At 51.4% G+C, this 18,412-nt stretch overlaps 2 protein-coding genes across 4 annotated transcripts in view; one reads left to right on the top strand and one right to left on the bottom strand.

The window, feature by feature from the left end:
• The window catches only part of P2RX3 (purinergic receptor P2X 3), a 38,155-nt gene extending 24,871 nt beyond the window's left edge, over nt 1-13,284 (bottom strand). Inside the window, exons 1-2 of one of the 2 annotated variants that reach the window (XM_070487795.1) lie at nt 12,986-13,284; nt 6,413-6,515 (exon numbers count right to left, since the gene is read on the bottom strand). In XM_070487795.1, coding sequence (XP_070343896.1) covers nt 6,413-6,515; nt 12,986-13,148 — 266 coding nt within the window. In that variant the 5' untranslated portion in view covers nt 13,149-13,284. Of the gene's footprint in view, nt 1-6,412; nt 6,532-12,985 lie in introns of those variants that run through there. The other variant, XM_014829422.3, reaches the window with a different exon arrangement.
• SSRP1 (structure specific recognition protein 1) lies at nt 8,360-17,639 on the top strand. 2 transcript variants are annotated; one of them, XM_014829431.3, is made up of 17 exons: nt 8,360-8,525; nt 9,014-9,153; nt 9,551-9,736; nt 10,352-10,457; nt 10,754-10,944; nt 11,048-11,278; nt 11,418-11,521; nt 11,624-11,752; nt 12,026-12,247; nt 12,909-12,981; nt 13,404-13,542; nt 13,696-13,741; nt 15,194-15,323; nt 15,759-15,929; nt 16,080-16,168; nt 16,679-16,865; nt 17,140-17,639. In XM_014829431.3, the coding sequence occupies exons 2-17, from the start codon at nt 9,100-9,102 to the stop codon at nt 17,209-17,211; spliced, it is 2,130 nt and encodes a 709-aa protein (XP_014684917.1). In that variant the 5' UTR covers nt 8,360-8,525; nt 9,014-9,099; the 3' UTR covers nt 17,212-17,639. The 2 variants fall into 2 exon arrangements, with proteins under 2 accessions (XP_014684917.1, XP_014684918.1); XM_014829432.3 differs by having other exon boundaries at nt 8,373-8,525; nt 9,050-9,153.
• The last annotated feature ends 773 nt before the right edge of the window (nt 17,640-18,412 follow it).

The raw sequence follows: 18,412 nt of genomic DNA, 5'->3' as shown, positions 1-18,412 counted from the left end.
GGGTGTTCAGTAAATGAGTCACTGAAGGCACTTGGGAGCTGGACACTGGGCAGTCTCCCTCTGTGGATGGAGAGGGGAGGGAGGGCAACGGCTGAGCCTTTACCTGGCAGGTAAATGGAGTTGGGTTGGGAGGCAAGGGCCTCTGATCTTATTCCTTGGCTTGTGCTGCCACCTAGTGGACATTTGCCTGTACTAGTTTCTCCTTGCAGCTTCCAGCCATCACCCCATCACGTGGATCAGGGAGAGACCCCTTCTTCCACGCCCTCCTCCCTCCCCGGACTCTCTCACCCTTCCCCTGCAGCAAGAAGGGCCTGAAGACACTTGCAGACAACTCTTCCCTCTGCATTTCTGTGAGGTGCCCGCCTTTCCATTTGAAATTACCCATCACAGCCCTCAAGGCTCAAGCCACTCTTGGCCTGGAAACCATGCTTCCAGCCTGAGGAGCAGTCCCAGTTGTTCCTGACAGGACACTGGGAGGCAGACGCTGCTACTGTCCCCATTGTACAGCTGAGCAAACCTCATCGAGCATGTTTGGAAAATGCTGTGCTCTCTCAGTTTTGAAGAAACACTGGTGACATCTCTCAGTTTTGAAGAAACACTGGTGACATCTCATGCATTGTAGTGCACTTTTGGAAACGCTGGGTTAGGGTTACTTTCTGCAGGCTACCCAGGGTGGTACAGGGTGGAGAGCCCCATTAGATGGAGAGGAAGCAGATGAAGAAGAGCAGAAGGAACTGGAGATTATGTAGCTCAGAGAGGACAATGCTGGGGGGCCTAGGCAAGGACGCTGCTGAGGGCAGCACCTGGGCTGGCCCAAGGAATTTATAAGGAGAGGGTTACAACTTCAGGCCCAGGAGCTTCCTAACTCCCAGAGAGGCGTCTATGCACGGGCTGCTGTGGGAGGGAGCGAGTGTCACAAGCCCAGGAAGACTCAAGGAAAGGCCTGATGCCCACCTTCCGGCTGTGCCGAGAGGAAGCTCCTTGGACTGGATGACCTCTGTGGTTCCCTGATGTTGGGAGATGCAGAGGGGAGCGGCTCCCGGGTCATGCTGGGGTCACAGTCCCTGGTGAGATGGTCACCTGCCCAACATGTTTATGTGAACACAGGCTGGTGTTTGCAAGCTGCTCCTTATCCAGTTTTCAGGGAGAGGGTTGAGTTATCCCCACAATTGTGCTTCCCTCATGTGCTTGAATTCAGAATGCTCTCTTGAGTGGGAGAGAAAGAGTGGTGTTGCAGCCACTGCCGGCGATGGCTCCTAACCTGTCACCTGTTTTATTGTTGCTGCCTTACAGCAGGCAACATCCTGACTAATGCACCACCATTAAGAGTTATTCGCATGCTTATAAAATGCTCTTATGAACACCGCGCCTCTATAGAAGCCTGTGGTGTGGTGGGCTTTATTTCCTAGCATTATTCTCTTCTTTTTTTGGAAGGGGAGGTGTTTCATTAAGGTCTTGCAAGGAAGGATAGCTCACATAGAAATCTCATCCATCATCTTCTGTCCTGGCAGAAGAGAAGGGAGCATCCATTACCAGAAAGGTGAAGTTATCCAAATGAGCATTATTAGCTCACAGCCTGGGGCCCTTTGGGGTGGAGGAAGTGAGGTCTAAGGCCCAGTCTCTCTGCTCCCAGCTAAGAGCATCTGTGTCGCTGCTGGACACTTGGCCGAGTGGAAGCCACAGTCATGACACACTCTCTGGAACCTCAGTGTGCCTAGCCACAGAATGGACACATCTCTGAGTACTGATCTAATGAAATAGCTTCCTGAGGCCCCTCTCCTGTCCTTCAGTCCAGGAATATTCGCAGGTGAGAAGCAGAGTTCAGATTACTAACATCGTATAATCAACGTAGCACGCTAAGTGCTGTATGTGTTAAGGATTCATTCAATCTCTACCACAACCCAACGAGACAGCTTTGTTATTATCATTATGTTACATATGAGGACACTGCAGCACAGAGTGGTGGGCTAAACTGCCAAGCTGATATGTGGGCTCCTACCCAGGCAGACTGCTCATGACCACCTCACTGGAAGGTCTCCAGCTGTGTTCTAGCTCATGGCCAGGCCTCAGCTGGCCTCCTGAACTGGATCCTGGTCCTTGTCCTGCTGGCCCTGCCCTGTCACCAGAGAGAACACAGTCTAATGTCCTAGCAGGTAGGAAAGTCTCAGGAGAAAGGGCTGAGGGCTTGGAGGAACAATTAATCAATCTCTTTCCTCCTCCTCTTCCTTCAGGCCTCCCTCTTATGCCCACTGGGGAGGAGAGGCCACATCTGAATTCTTTCTCCAAGTTAAATAACAAGAGGAAGAATTCCAGTGGCCCCACGGGGCTGAGGAAGTCATCAGGGCAGCTTGAAAAAGGGGATGCTTCATTTCCAGAACAGAGAGTTGAGTCTGTCTCTAGAGGCCAGGGCTGAGGAGATAGGGCAGGACTGAGCCTTTAATTCTTGGCATTTACTCTGCTGCTTTGACTTATTTTTTTCTTGTGTTCCTGGTTTATTATTTATAGAGCGGAAGGCGGGTGGCAGCTCCTTGGCAGGTGGGATGTGCAGGAAGGAGGCCAGAGCAGCGGCCCCTTCCAGGGAGTCAGGGAGGAAGCCAGGGAGTGGGTGTGAGGAGTGTGTGTTGTGTGTGCCTGGAGGAGAGGGTCTCTCAGGAAGGCGTGAGCTGGGCAGAGGGAAAGGGGGAGGCGTGATGGGCAGTCTATGAAATAATAACGGTCAACACCTATTACCGAGTCACCCATCTCAGGCAAGGCACCCGACATGTTACCTCCCCTCGCCATCACTCCCTGGGAGAAGCATTCCTACACCCATTTTCCAGATATAAGGACAGAGACTTAGAGATGTAAAATGGCACCACCAAGCCCCACTCCCAGTTGGTGTCAGAGCGAGGCTTCTAACCAGGTGCTCCACGTTCCGTGGTCTCCCCATCATAGGGTGTGGTGAGGGGAGAGGGGAGACAAAAATGAAAGCCATGCCTCTCTCTACACTTGTAAGATGGGGGTTCCAACAGGTATTTCCACCATATGTCACCTAGTGTGCCAATGAGGTGCCTCTGGGTGCTACCTTGAGCTGAGAGGATGGGGTAGGGGGCCAAGAAGGTAGAATTCCTGGCCCTTCTCTTTAAACTAGAGCAGCTTTTAACTGCTTTATGTATTAAGCTTCTATGTAAGATTTGAAACGAGGCTGAACATTATGAACCAAAGGGGGTAGCTGTGTAAATGGTAAGTTTGTGGATCGGGCTTTGCCGGGGGAGGAACAAGGCAGGGAGAGCAGGGCTATGATGGGGTCAGAGGCACCTTCAGCCACCACAGATCCTTCTAATGGATGGAGCATCAAAGGGCTGGGAGGGTCCCTCACCACTAGTTTGCAGGGAGGTAGCTTCCTCCAGCAAGGCCCTGAAAACCAAGCTCAGGCTGTGCACGGGCCAGCGCTTCTGGAGACTCAGGCCCCAGGGATCTCCTTCTACTTCCTCCTCAGGTCCCCATTGGATCTAGAAAGCAGATTGGCTCTTAGGAAGTCCAACCCATAGAGGAGACTAGGGATTACTACCTGTGCCCGGGAGAGACGTCGTGAGAAACACCAGGTAAGTCCTGGCCTCTCTGTGTCCCTGTTGGGGTTGGGGGGGAGTTGAGTAAAGGAAACCTGTGATGAGGTGGTGTCAACTACACACAAGCAGTGGAGGCTAGAGGCTAGTTTGTGTGGGGACGATTAGGTGGTGTGTTGCTGTGAGTGCATAAGAGGAATGGTTGGCTCATATCACATGTGGCCTAGGTAAGGTTGTGCATCTGGTCTACCCGGCAGGGCTAATATGGAAGAGATTGAAGTGTTACTTTAGCGTTAACATCACATTAAAGCATTAAAAATCCTTTCAAATTCTATGGAGTCCAAGCTTCCAACATCTCTTTCCATGTGACTGCACTGCCTCTTCACTGGTTTTCTCGTATCCATTCCTACCCACTCCAAACCCTTGGTGTATCAGCCTGAGCGATCTTCCCAACTCAGATCTCATCATGCCTGCCTTTCTCTCAATCACACAGGCACACACATATACACACACAGGTTAAGGTGCTTCAGTAGCTTCCCATCCATTACTCTTCTCCAAAAACAAAAGATGTGAGGTATCAGAGGTGGGGCCCCTGTCTGTGATCCCATCCCCAACTTACACCACCCTCGCCTTTGCTCCCTCTGCTCTAGCCATAAAGACCTTCTCTTCTCCCCATTCGCCATGCTCTTTCCCTTTGCAGAGCTGGGTTTCTCTGCCTTCAACCCTCTTCCTTTCTTGCTTTCCCCTGGGTTGCTCCTTCAGATTAGCTTGGATGTCACATCTTCAGAAAACCTTCTCTGAATTCCCCAACCAGGTCAACTGTCTCCATACCAGCAGCTCTCCTAGCACCGTGCACCTCTTCTTCGAACCCTGAGCTGCAGTTGAAATTTTACATTTGTTTCTGGAGATTATTTGATTAATGTCCATCTCTTGCATTGTAAGCTTCATGATCATGAGGACCCTGTCTGCTTTTGCCCACTGTTCTATCCTCAGAGCATAATGCCTGGCACAAAGAGACACTCAATACATTTTTGCTCAGTTAATGACAATGGATTCATGAAGTCCTAATGGTGCATGGGCTCCTGTGCACAGAGATTGGGTTCAGGCCTGGGAGTTGGGCTGCAGAATGCACTGATATAACTGGAAGGAGTTGCTCCATGGGGAGCTGTCAGGCTGGGAGATGGATGGGATTGGATATCAAGACGCCAAAGAGCCTCTCCAGCAGGCTGGGATCCAGCACTGAGGGTCGGAGCATCAGATTGGATCATGATGAGGGAGAGACACAGGCAGCGGGGGAGCTGAGTGGACTGGTCCAGGAGCTGGCTACCTACCCTCCATCAATCTTCTGACTGGAGCCAATGGAGCTGGGCCAGGCTAGGAATGTGCTGAGGCAGCTTTTGCACTCACCTAGACCAACATATCACCTTGTGGCTATAAATAATCACAGCATCGCATGTACATGTGAACATGGAATCTTTAAGCACCGACTTCAACCCAGGCTCTGGAGATGTGGACACGGAACATTTCCAAACATTGTATCTCACAAAACCTCAAAGTTGGAAGGGAACTTCAAGGTCATTTAATCCTACCCTAAAGCTTGAATCCCTTCTCTAATATCCCCACTAGGAGCGTAGATGTATACTCTCGTCTACAACATCCACATAAATGAAGGCTACTGGCTCTAACTAAGCAAGAGGAGCGAAAAACCCCTTAATCCACATCTACCCACCTTTCCACACACACCATCACACGCTACTCCGACCTTCAGTAAGCGGCCCACTCACACCCAGCTCCAGCCCACATGCACACAGATGTCTCCTTTCACTTGCTTGAATTAACCCATGACAGTTGTCAGTGGCTTGCTGTCTTACACACACAGACCCATTGTCTCAAAGAACAGCATCACATTAGAGACCGGTACGCCAGGAAAGAAAGCCCTCGAGGTTTCTGCCTGTATTTCCTGGTGCCCACCAGTGTGTGCGAATGACCACAAGAAGGACAGAACCTGTGTTTTTCCCCCGGCCATTGTCTGCTCTGTGGTCCTTTGTTACTGGCTCTTAAGCAACTCCCAGGATGGGTTATATGGTGCAGAGTCAGGTAGAAGTAGGGCATTTATGCTTTCTGACAAAGGGGAGAGCATTTCTGGATTCTTGCGGAGGAAAAGCCACATTTTTCTCCTCCAACTCTTCCCTTGAGTGTTTTCTGTGTCTCTGTTTCTCCACACCTCCCCCTACTCCAAAGAGACAGATCTCCCCGCTTTGTCCTTCCCTCCAGGAGCAAAGGCTTCTCCCCTTTCCATGTCCTCTCACCATCTCTCCATGCCAGAAGGGGAAGTGCTTCTAATTCTGCTTCTAATGCTAAAGTAGATCCACTTCTCTCCTTCTCACCCTGCCACCAACCTAATCAACCTGTCACCACCTGCCTGGTTTCAGTGCCTCTCCTTTCTCTTCCCTGTGTTCTCACATCTGTTTGAGACCCCAAAGAGTTGACTGAGGGGAATAAGAAGATGTGTATGTGTGTGGTCTGTCCATTCTCTGGTTGGGGGGAGATGAGAGTAGGGAGAGGGGAGATGGTCACCTGAGACCTCTCCTGGTGGAGGGTAGTGCAGGGGCAGGGACTCCCATTCTTGTAGGATGTGCCTGAAGACCACCCTCCAACTCCGGAGGATTTGCTGGGGGAAAAAACTCACCTGGGCACCAGATCGCTAGTAGGGGTGGCAGAGGCCAGTCCTTGGGACATGGCTCCACATAAGAGGCTTTCCCCCATGAGAGGATAAGCTTAGGAAGCTGGACAGCAACACTGAGGGGATGGGGGGACAGCACATCAGGCAGCCCTCCCTCCTAGGACCTGGAGAGCCACAAACTCACCCCACAAAATAGGAGATGATCAGAAGCTGAACTGCTCGGTTGATGATTCCAATGGTCCAGCTCTTCACAACCACTGACTTGGTGGTCTCGTAGGTGAAGAAATCTGAAATGCAGTTCATGTTGACAGAGTGATCAGGGACCACTCAGAAAAGACCCAGTGGTGGCCTCAGGAGGGAGAGATCCTCTGGGCAGGGAGACAGAGACCACCGCCTGGAGGGGACAGCTTAGAGGGGCTGGAGGAATAGGGAGCCTGCTCCTTTAAGTCAGGCAACCCTAGCCCAGTGCCCAGGCTCTCTGCTCTTGACACTCTAGGCTGCCAAGAGCCCAAGGCCAGGGCGGGGGACCCCCTTTTTGTTCGTCTCCACCCCACTCCCCTGTGATGTCACGGCAGGGGTGGGGTCTCCAATTCCAGGCTCCTGATTGCCTGGGATGCAGCTGGCTAGGGCCCTCTGGGACTCATGTTTTATCTGCACTCTGTCTACCGTTTCTGTTCCGTTCTGTTATGCCGCATCTTCATCTCAGCTCACCAGCTGCTTCATTCTCTCCTTAAAGCCCCTCGCAATGCCCCATCCCCCAGCCACTTAAGAGCCTGCCTGAGCTGAGTACCCCCTTCATTCCTGAGATCTTCCTAAAGCCACTCAATCCTGCAGCCAGTTCCTCCCTTCCCTAGTTGCCTCCAATAGCAGAGGTCAGGGGGAGGGGTCTCTGGAACACTTCTCTTGGTCTCCGGGCAGGGTATGAGTAAAGAGTCACATAGTTCATATTTCCTACTCAAGATGGCAGTGGCTAAAGCTCTACCTGTAGCATAGCATTATCACATTGGGTTTTGTTTTACTGTCAGTTCACTTATCTGAATCATTTGTTAGATTACATGCTCCTGGAAGGCTGGGGCTGTTTCTGTCTTATTTACTAGTTTCCTCAAATCCCGTACCTGTGTTGGAGCTCACTACACATTTATTGAATCCAGTTGAATTTATGTTGCTAGGTAGTGCTGGAGCAGCCATGAGTTCAGGGAGCAGCAGTGTATTCCCGTCCTCTCTTTACCCAGGATTGAGTTAGCAAGCTTTTCTAACTGTTTTAAGTCAGACTGTCAGAGAAATCTTGAGTTTAAATATTCTATCCTAATGTCTTTATGCAGGACACATATCCATCATTCTGAATGTAGAGTCACTGTGATTGTGATAGAAGAGAACTGGACCAGGGTAAAGGGATTTGGGTTCCAGCCTCCATCTTTGTTACTAACTCCCTGAGACCAGTTTTCCCATGTGCAAAGGAAGTTGTAGACAAATTCAAGCATCTCTTCAAGGTCTGGCTTCCTTTGATTTTGCAAGATGCGCCCTACGACTATATAAGGGGGGCCTGGCTTCTGCAATCCGAGACTGATGTGGTTTCAAATCAGTTCTGGCTCCACGGTGAATGTGACACCAGACTTTAACTTGATACTGCTTTTGCCAGCCTCTTCCAGGCCACCCGTACATTGCAGTTACGGATGTGAAATTTGGGGGGTATAGATAGTGAACTCATTTCAAAAAGGAGCCAATCCCATGTGCCAGGGAGAACGGTACAGCCACAAAGACACTAAAATCCGCATGCTCTTGGCAGCCAGTAGGAGGGGCCATTTCTCCCCACAACTCTTTAAATACTTTTCTTCTTGTCCCCCAGCCTCCCTCTACTCCACTGAAACCACTACTATGCAGGAGAGAGGGCCACACATACACACGCATCTGTGCAAAGTCTGAAAAATAAAACTCCACAAGCTCTCTCTAGAACCTAGTTCTCCACTGAGGAAGTGTCTGTAATTTTTACACTCCTATGCGCCCCCAGGTTCTAGTCGGACTCCGTCACTTTCGTCGCAGGCCGGCTTCCCTCAGGTCCTCCAGAGCCGCAGCCGCTCTACGTGACTACGTCTTTGGCGGGCCGGTCTCGGGTCTCTCTAACCAGCTCGTCCTCTCTATGGTCTGTGCACGGCTTCCGGTGGCGGACGCGGGGCCGCGCACGCGGGAAAAGCTTCCCCAGCGTCCCCCCATCCCCCGTGTCCCCGCCCCCCTCCCCCGCATCCCCCAGCGCGCCCACCGCCCGCACCCGGGGCGTCGCGAGGCTGCAGCTTGAGAAGGTGGGTGGTCGCCGTCCCCGTGCCCCAGGAGGGCTCGGGCCCTGCCCCCCCGCGGGACGCTCCAGATGGACCAGTCCGCGCTCGAATCCACGGCAGCGGGCGAATCCATTTTAGGGGGAGGGGGGAGCCGTGGGTCTGGGGCCGCGGCGCGGTAGGGGCACTGGGAGGGAAACTCTGCGCGCTGAGTTGGGTTGGGGCGCGGGCGAGCTGCAGGCTCCGGCAGGCCCTAGGGTTCCGCTGCTCGTTGCCATGGCGCCCGGTGGAGCTCCCAGAGCGGGTGTCTGGTTGGCGTGTAAGCGCTACTCCAGGCCCTGTTCTCCAGCCAGGGCTGGGCCTGGCCCCACGAGCTCTAGAGAGCCGGCCCACAGGCTTCCAAGCAGAGGAGATCTTGAGAATTTCCAGGCGCAGCCAAGGGGTGCCACCTGGCTCCATCCTGAGCAAAGGGAGGTATTATCTTTCATGCTTCTCCATCTCCCTCTTGAATTCAGATATCCAACCTCCTAAGAGTCTGCATACCCATCCAGGCAGGAGTTGGGGCCCACCTCCCAGTTGAGGCCAACAGGAGCAGGTCAGCATGGCAGAAACACTGGAGTTCAACGACATCTATCAGGAGGTGAAAGGCTCCATGGTAAGAAGAGGTTGGCCTTTTAGTACAGGGGGCAGAGGGAAGGGGAGTAGACTTTTTGGCCGTTAACAAGAGCTGGCCTTGGTAATATTGCTTCTTTAGAAAAGGAGTATATTGTGTACCTAGTGTTCCCCAAAGACAATATCGAGAGAGAGTACGAGAGTTAAGGAACCTTACATGCTGCTCAGTCCTGAATCCTGAAACTCAGGACCTGCAAGGGGTTTTGATGCCAGAGCCACGATTAGAATCCAGACTTCCTCACTACTTGTCTGTCCTTAGCACTTCAGCTGTTGCTCCTGCACTGATATCTGGCCAGCCCAGGAGGGGTGCTGGGTGGGAATGTACCTGGTATGCACTGCGCACCATCCCTGTGCATTTGGACCTGTTTTTTTCCCAACAGAATGATGGTCGGCTGAGGTTGAGCCGCCAGGGCATCATCTTCAAGAATAGTAAGACGGGCAAAGTGGACAATATCCAGGCTGGGGAGTTGACGGAAGGCATCTGGCGCCGTGTAGCTCTGGGCCATGGACTTAAACTGCTCACAAAAAATGGCCATGTCTACAAGTATGACGGCTTCCGAGAATCGGTGAGATGTCCTGTTGCCACAAATCCTCTTTTTACTGGGCCATCTTCTTTATATTTAATCTTCTAGAGAGAACTGAGGCTCCTTCCTTTGATAACGTTGTATTTGCTAGTTTGGGCTCCTTAGAGCAGAGCCATTGAGTCCATTAAGCAGTGGTCAGCTTTGGGTGTCAGTCTCCACAGTTTCTTTGTGCCTTGACTCCAGAATATTTTATGCTGTTTTGATTTCTTTGGTGGTTTCTGCTCATTGCCTTTATCTAGGTTCAGAGTCTTAGCTGGATGCTTTAGTTTGGGTTTTGTTTTTCCATTTTGAGCTGCTTGAGTTAAAGACTTCACTTCCTCTTAACTTCCACTTTCATTAGAGCAGTACCTACACAAAACCAGACGCTCATAACCAGGAATGTCAGTTTCTTACTTTCCTCCTCTCCCAGCCTGAGATCCAGTCCCCAGAACCAACCTCTTTAACAGCCTTTTAAACAATTCTATAGCTGAGATTCTAAGTCAGCATGGATTTCTGATAAAAGGTATATTAGGGCAGTTTCTCAGAAATAGCCAATCCCAGAATGTTCAAGTGTGTATTGAGGCTTTACTGGGATTGCTCTCTCTGTTCCACGTACAGGAGTTTGAGAAACTCTCTGATTTCTTCAAAACTCACTATCGCCTTGAACTGATGGAGAAGGACCTATGTGTGAAGGGCTGGAACTGGGGGACGGTGAAGTTTGGTGGTGAGTCCTGGGAAAGATTGAGGTCTGGGGGAGAAAACAGGGTGAAAGGTTTCAGCTTTTAGCTTGTTTTGTTCTCCTCTGCCAACTATCCCTGATTTCCTATCAGTCTGTAATTCATCGTGTATTTCTCGAGGACCAACGGTGTATCAGGCACTGTGCATGGTCTTGAGGGTATAGTTTGCACAAAACAGCCCCGGTGCCCTATCCTCAGGGAACCTATGGTCTCCGGGTGGGGGATGTTGTTTACACAGACCCAAGGGAAGGAGCTTGTGGCTTGAAAAGCCCTTTCCCCACAGGGCAGCTGCTCTCCTTTGACATTGGCGACCAGCCGGTCTTCGAGATACCCCTCAGCAATGTGTCCCAGTGCACCACAGGCAAGAATGAGGTGACACTGGAATTCCACCAGAATGATGATGCAGAGGTCTCTCTCATGGAGGTGCGCTTCTACGTGCCTCCCACCCAGGAGGATGGCGTGGACCCTGTTGAGGTGAGGCCTCCCTGGTCACCTTGGGAGGAGATGGTGCCACGTGGGCCCTGGCTGGTCCAATAGCAAGATCCCGCTACTCCATGACCACTGTGTGCCTTTGCAGGCCTTTGCCCAGAATGTGCTGTCTAAGGCGGATGTGATCCAGGCCACTGGAGATGCCATCTGCATCTTCCGGGAGCTTCAGTGTCTGACTCCTCGAGGCCGTTATGACATTCGGATCTATCCCACCTTTCTGCACCTACACGGCAAGACCTTTGACTACAAGATACCCTACACCACGGTACTGCGTCTCTTTTTGCTGCCCCACAAGGACCAGCGCCAGATGTTCTTTGTGGTAAGCAGAAACCATGGGGGTGGGTTGTCCTGGTTTTTGCCCGAGTCTTTAGTAAACAGATCTCAGTGGTGTTTAGTTAGTCAGCAAGTTCTTATGGAGGATCGACTGGTGCTAAACCCTGTTGGCTTTTGCTTACCAGATCAGCCTGGATCCCCCCATCAAGCAGGGCCAAACCCGTTACCACTTCCTGATCCTCCTCTTCTCCAAGGATGAGGACATCTCCTTGACTCTCAACATGAATGAGTGAGTGTCTCCTTGGACTCTGTCCTGCTGCTGTCCAGGCAGGGGACAGGTGTGCCATTAAAAGACAGCAGTGCTCATGACCTTGTCTTCCTCTCTTTGTAGGGAAGAGGTAGAGAAGCGCTTCGAGGGGCGTCTCACCAAGAACATGTCGGGATCCCTCTACGAGATGGTCAGCCGGGTCATGAAAGCGCTGGTCAACCGCAAGATCACAGTTCCAGGCAACTTCCAAGGGTGAGAGTGCAGGCCTGTGGTCCTGGCCTGCCTGGGGAGGGGCTTGGCTGTGTCTCCTTGGTAAACGCCCCCTGGGATGGGAATGTGGCCTCTTAGAGGCCTGGTTGGGTCATATCTTGATGGTGTTAGTTGCCTCCCTCAGAGCAGCTTAGTGAGGTGCACTCCCTTGAGGGCCTCAGCACACGTATGTCCCTGCTGACAGATGTGCCCTTTGGCTCTGTGCCACCTGCTGCCCAGGTAGGCACTGACTGGGCTCCCTGTGCCCTCCACCAGGCACTCAGGGGCCCAGTGCATCACCTGCTCCTACAAGGCCAGCTCAGGACTGCTGTACCCACTGGAGCGGGGCTTCATCTACGTCCACAAGCCACCAGTGCACATCCGCTTCGATGAGATCTCCTTTGTCAACTTTGCCCGCGGTACCACCACCACTCGTTCCTTTGACTTTGAAATCGAGACCAAGCAGGGCACTCAGTACACCTTCAGTAGCATTGAGAGGTGAGAGCCTCTGCCAGTCACTTCCTGGGTGTCCTGGTCCCTGGGATTTGGTTCTTTTCCTTGGAACGCCCAGCCTTTGGAAGCCTCTCCGTTGTCTTCTTTCTGTACTTGAAGAAAAATACTGTTTTCTCTATTACAAAAGCCGTGTGTGTTCAGTACGAGCCTTTCTTCTGCACTCCCCTCTTGGTAGAAATGCTATCTCTCTCTTTCCTGGAATGAGCTTTCTGCCCGAGAACACAGCACCTAACAGCTAATGTTTATTGAGTGCTTCCTGTGGGCTAAATGTTTTACAAACATCTTTGCCCTTAATCCTCATAACCACCCTGTGAAGTATGAGATACAGACCAGTAAAAAGGTGATAACGTCCCCTCTCCTGACATACCCCCAGCTCCGTGCATGTCTTGTAAATAGGTACACACCCCTCCCGCCTTTTTTTCCCCAGAACTCTTAAGACTGTGCAGACTGGTGTGTTCCAAGACTTTCAGGACTAGTGTCTGCCTCTTCCTTACTGCTGTCCTCTGGGGGTCTCTGAGCTGTTGGGTTGGATAATGTGGTCAGGAGCTCCAGGCCCCACAGGTCCCTGCCCATGGGTGTCAGAACAGTGTGTGGTCCAGCCCTGCGTTGGCCTTGCTGTCTGGTAACATGGCGCATCTTCCCTCAGGGAGGAGTACGGGAAGCTGTTTGATTTTGTCAACGCAAAAAAACTCAACATCAAAAACCGAGGATTGAAAGAGGTACCTGCGTGTGTGGAAAGGATGAGCCTCTCTCCTGTTCTTTCTGCAGGGGGGGAAGGGGCAGGGAGTTTTCCGGCTTCTTTTTCACTCTCTCTTCTTTTCTTACCCTTATAGAAAAAAGAGGTGCGTGTGACCCTTCCCCCTCCCGGTGCAGGTTTCCTCAGCATGACCTTAGATCAGTCTCTGCAGCCCCTCAGGAGCCCCCAGTAGGCTGGGAGAGGGAGGGGCTTGGACTAACCAGCTGGCAGGAAGTCCTCGGCGTAGGCCCTGCACGTTGGCTGTGTGTGGACAGTGCAGCCCCGGGGCTCTCCTGGGAGCTGCTGCTGTGATGTTACTCACAGGCATGGGGGAGTGCTTTTGAGTGTGCAGGGGCCCTGGCACCAGGGCCAGCTGGTCCTCACTCTCTCCTCTTCCCTGGCTAGGGCATGAACCCAAACTACGACGAATATGCCGACTCTGATGAAGATCAGCATGATGCCTACTTGGAGCGGATGAAGGAGGAGGGCAAGATCCGGGAAGAGAATGCCAATGACAGCAGCGATGACTCAGGAGAAGAAACCGGTGGGCTGGTCTTGCCAGTGCTGGGGCACAGGGGCGGTCAGACTCTTCCCTGGGGCCAGGGCTAGGCTCACCCTGGGGCCAGAGTTGCATGTCTGGGTAAGGGAGCAGGATTTCCACTGGGACACAGTTGATACATCCTGTGTTCTTTTTCAGATGAGTCATTCAACCCAGGTGAAGAGGAGGAAGACGTGGCAGAGGAGTGAGTTTTGGTTCCACCTCATGGGGGTGAGGTGGTGGCCTGTAAGCTTAAGGGACCAAAAGATTTCTGGACATTTCTCATGTCCCAGCATTAGCTACTGATCCAGGGTGGAAAAGTGACTTCCAAAGAGGGATAGATGGAAATGCTTTGAAAACTGTCAAGGGCTTTGTAAATGCAGGGCACGTTGGGAAGCTGGAAAAGTACAGTAGGGAGAGAATGAGAATAAGAGCCAGTGCTTGTCTGCTTACTAGCTGGGAGTCCTTGGGTTGTCCATTGTTGGATCTGTGCCTTCACCTATAAAAGGGCAGTGGTCCCCCTATGCTGTGTTGATCAAGGCTCTTGATTGCCGATGTCTGAACTGTGACTCAAAGTGACTTTAGCATAATAAGGGAATTTTATAAGTTCGTCTAGCTGGAGAGTCCAGGGATATAGTTGGCTTCAGGCGTCTGGATCCAGGTGCTCAAAAGTTGTGGGGAATCTGTTTCTATTCTGATTTCCTTATATTTAGATAGGTTTGCTCCAGGCAGTGCCAAATGACCCTCAGAAGCTCTGGGCAGGCTTAATCCTACTAGTGTAACACCCACAAGTGCCTCTTCTCTCAGAACAGCAGTAAACAGCATAGTTACTGCCCCTTCTGAGTCTGGGTTACTAGGATGTGCTCTGATGGGCCAGAACTAGGCCAGGTACCCACCCTTAGAGCCTGTGGTTGGGGTGAGCCCCCCATGGATGGGGGTAAGGTGCTTCCCAACAGAAAATTGGAATCGTTAATCCAGAAGAATTGGGAATGAATATTGGGCAGAAGAAAAAAAAAATTCGCCAGGTGTCCACTAGTTCTGCTTGCCACATACTTATGAAGGTCGGTGAGCAAATGCTTGTGCAAATGCCTTGAAAAGTGTTCAGCACCATACAGGTGTAAGGTAGTTCTATCTCTGAGGACTTCCACGTATATCAGATAGGACTGACTTATATGGGTATTTGCTGGGTTGGCCTGAAGTTGGTTTTCCCCACTTTTTATGGTAACTAATTATCTCTTTGTCAGAAAAGACTTTGGGTGGGTTAAGATGATTAACTCAAAGGAGGTGGAAAAGTGGATTTAGGGCATGTTCTGGCAAGATGAGACAAAGTTTCTGTCCTCCGGGGGCGTGGGGATGGAGTAGGACTTGGGTTAGGCTATGACCAAAGAGAGCAGCTGAAGCCCATTGGTTCATTTGCTTTTCATTTATTGATTCAACAAATAACTCATTGCCGTGGCTGGGTCTGGAGAGGGGATGGTTGAAGCCACCTCAGTGAGGGGGAGGAGGTGGGGTTGGGGGCTGGTGGTGGAGGCTGTCCTGTGGTCCTCCTCCCTCTCCCCTTTCTGGGCAGGTATCTTTGGACTTGTTTTCTTCCTATCCTTGGGGCTATGGGCTGCTCTCCTCCCTTCAGGAGTCTAAGCCCCACTCTCTTTGGCAGGTTTGACAGCAATGCCTCTGCTAGCTCCTCCAGTAATGAGGGTGACAGTGACCGGGATGAGAAGAAACGGAAACAGCTTAAAAAGGCCAAGATGGCCAAAGATCGCAAGAGCCGCAAGAAGCCTATGGAGGTACAGACTCACCTCTAAATGGGAGGGTGTTAGGGAAGCCATTTTCTTTACCGCCTCCTGTCCACCACCAGCAGGACCTGTCAGTTGGTCCTCCTGGTGCTACTTTTTGTAGCCAGTGATTATGGTCTTGAGTATCTTCTGGGAAATTTTTCTCTGGTCCTTGAGATAATTAGCATCTGGGAGATCTGAATTAGGAGACAGGTAGCTTCTTTCTCAGGAGCCCAAGGAAAGGGCCCCTAGTGAGCTAGGCACTGGGGTGCAGAGGGGAGGAAGACATGGTCTCTGCTTTTAGGGAGCTCTTGGTCCAGCCTGATGCTGTTTACTCCTTTCTCCATTTTTTTCCTCCAAGTAGGTGATCCAAGTAATTTCTTTGGGAGAATGTGGACGTCTGTGGGAAATAGATGGCTGAAGGCATCTGGTTTCGTTTCTATGTAGGTGAAGAAGGGCAAGGACCCCAATGCCCCCAAGAGGCCCATGTCTGCCTACATGCTGTGGCTCAATGCCAGCCGAGAGAAGATCAAGTCAGACCATCCTGGCATCAGTATCACTGATCTTTCCAAGAAGGCAGGCGAGATTTGGAAGGGAATGTCCAAAGAGAAGAAAGAGGTGAGTAGCTGCAGAGACAAGGGGTGGCGAACCTTGTAACTGATAGAGGGGCCGGGGGGGCCATTGGTGGAACTGTTCTTTCTAGATTTTGCCTGCATCAAAGGAAGAGGTCTCATTCTTCTCTCTTATTTTTCTGTGTGTGTGAGACAGGAGTGGGATCGCAAGGCTGAGGATGCCAGGAGGGAATATGAAAAAGCCATGAAAGAATATGAAGGGGGCCGGGGTGAGTCTTCTAAGAGGTGAGTGTCAGGAACAAAATGACCCAGTATCTGCTTTTTTTTGGTGGATATTTTTGCAGGTCCAGATTGAGAACTGGGTGTTAAATATGCTTTTCTCTGCAGCGGGGTAGTGCTGCTCCAATCTGGGTAGGCAGTTGTCCAAGTATGGGTAACGTGCCAGGGGAATTATAGGGCCCATTTTTTTAGAGGGTCAATTTTATTTGAAGGTATGGAGGAATTAAAATTATCATGGAGCATAATTTACATGAATTTTTAAAGATAAAGCAAGAGATGTTAAGTAAGTTTTGCATATGGGGCTGCTTCGGGCTATGGCCCCTGATACTTCTGGTTATTTGCTTTGGATGCTCTCCCTTGGGGCACTTGGGGTTGACATGGCTGGTTGTTTACGTTTAGAGTAAGATGGGCAGTGTGACTAGGATTGAGAATGGCCCTGTGAAAGCTAGGAGAGGTTTGGCCTTGGTGGTGGTGGGAACCAGAAGGCCTAGTCCCTTTTCCCTCTTGCTAATATAGGGACAAGTCAAAGAAGAAGAAGAAAGTCAAAGTAAAGATGGAAAAGAAATCAACGCCCTCTAGGGGCTCGTCGTCCAAGTCGTCGCCAAGGCAGCTAAGTGAGAGCTTCAAGAGCAAAGAGTTTGTGTCCAGTGATGAGAGCTCTTCAGGAGAGAACAAGAGCAAAAAGAAGAGAAGGCGGAGTGAGGTGCGGCAGGAGTTTCCGGGCTGTGGGGCCTGGAAAGGTTAGGGGCATCTGAGTCAAGGGTGGGTGGGTGGGGACAGATGTTTCTGGGCCAGGGGTTACGGTTGGTCTATAGGAGTAATGAGATGGAGTGGACAGGTGGAATTCTGACGCTCTGAAGGCTAGTGCTGGAGTTTAGGGAGGTGGGTAGGGAATTGGGGGCCCTTCGCCACTGAGGAATGGCGGGGAGGGCAGCCAGGACTCTTACCTTTCCCCTTAAGAGACCTTTGGTTTTCAGGACTCTGAAGAAGAAGAACTAGCCAGTACTCCCCCCAGCTCAGAAGACTCGGCATCAGGATCTGATGAGTAGAGAGGAGGAAAATTCTCCCTCCTTGGGCTTGCCCTGTCACACTCTCTGTCTTCCCACCCATATTTTCCTACCAGTTTCTCTTCATATCAAATGTAGTCCTTGGATTCCGTGCCATCTGAACAAGCTCTCCTGGTGGTATGCACTTCGCTAGGGCAGCAGGGGATGCGTCTTTCTCTGCTGCTTCACAAGGATGGCTCTTTATAATCTGGGGAGAGATTGGCTGGGAGGCAGGGCAGTGCAGGATCCAAATCCTCATCCTACTTTCCCAACCTTACGGATATAGCTGCTGCTTGTCCTGTTCAAGTTGCTGCAGCAGGGGTCATGTGGGGTCAGGCCTGTAGCTCCTAACTGGGGCCTATTTCTACTTTTATTTTGTATTTCTGGTCTGTGAAAAATCAACATTTAATAAAGGGAACTGACTTTGGAAACCATGTCCTTATGCTTTCTCTCTGGCCCTGCTGTAATGCTCCTGCTTTTCTTGGTGTTATTTACCATATTCTGGCTGGGCAGGGCCCTGCTGGTCAGCCGGGAAACAAGTCTCCAGGTACATCCTGTTCTGTTCCCGGCTGGACAAGCATTGGTTTTCACCCTCTTCTGCCGGGATGGGCCACCTGAGAGTCTAGAAATGAGAGCTGATCTGATTAGGAAGTCTCACAGTTCCACTCCATTAGCCCAGCTAAGGGGAGGCAGCTCTTGGCTCCATCCCTAATCACCTGTGAGTCAAGGGTCTTCCCAGGCTTCAGATAATGGAATCGGGATCAACTAGCCTCCCTGCAGCCTGGGGAATGGAAACCTGAGCCTGCAGAGTTGGGGAGGATGTGCGCGATGTGTGTGGGGCGGGGTGCAGTCTAATGGGTGTACAGGAAAGGTATGGCCAATGTGAAGCTTTTGTACTTATGGGAGGAAAGGGGCATACCAAATTTTGAGGCTGGGAGGAGTTTCTATCTGGGAAGGGGACATAACAGGAAATAAATGAGGCTTAGCGAGGAAAATAGAGCTTCCTGTCTTCCTCACGGCTGCTATGTAAGTCTGAATTTATACACGTGGAGTGACCACGTTGCCTAGGTTCTCAGCTGTTGCCACAGGAAGCCTCTCCAGTGGGCCAACGGTTACCTTCTTTCTGGCCGTGACTCTATGGTGCTGCAATCAGAACAGGCCGCCGGGCTGAGGATCGGGCGGTCTCCTCTCTAGGCAGTCGTCT

The sequence above is a fragment of the Equus asinus genome, chromosome 17, assembly GCF_041296235.1.
Source record: "Equus asinus isolate D_3611 breed Donkey chromosome 17, EquAss-T2T_v2, whole genome shotgun sequence".
Taxonomy (NCBI): domain Eukaryota; kingdom Metazoa; phylum Chordata; class Mammalia; order Perissodactyla; family Equidae; genus Equus; species Equus asinus.
The sequence above is the reverse complement of the archived record's forward strand: the minus strand, read 5'-3'. Positions and strand labels throughout refer to the sequence as shown.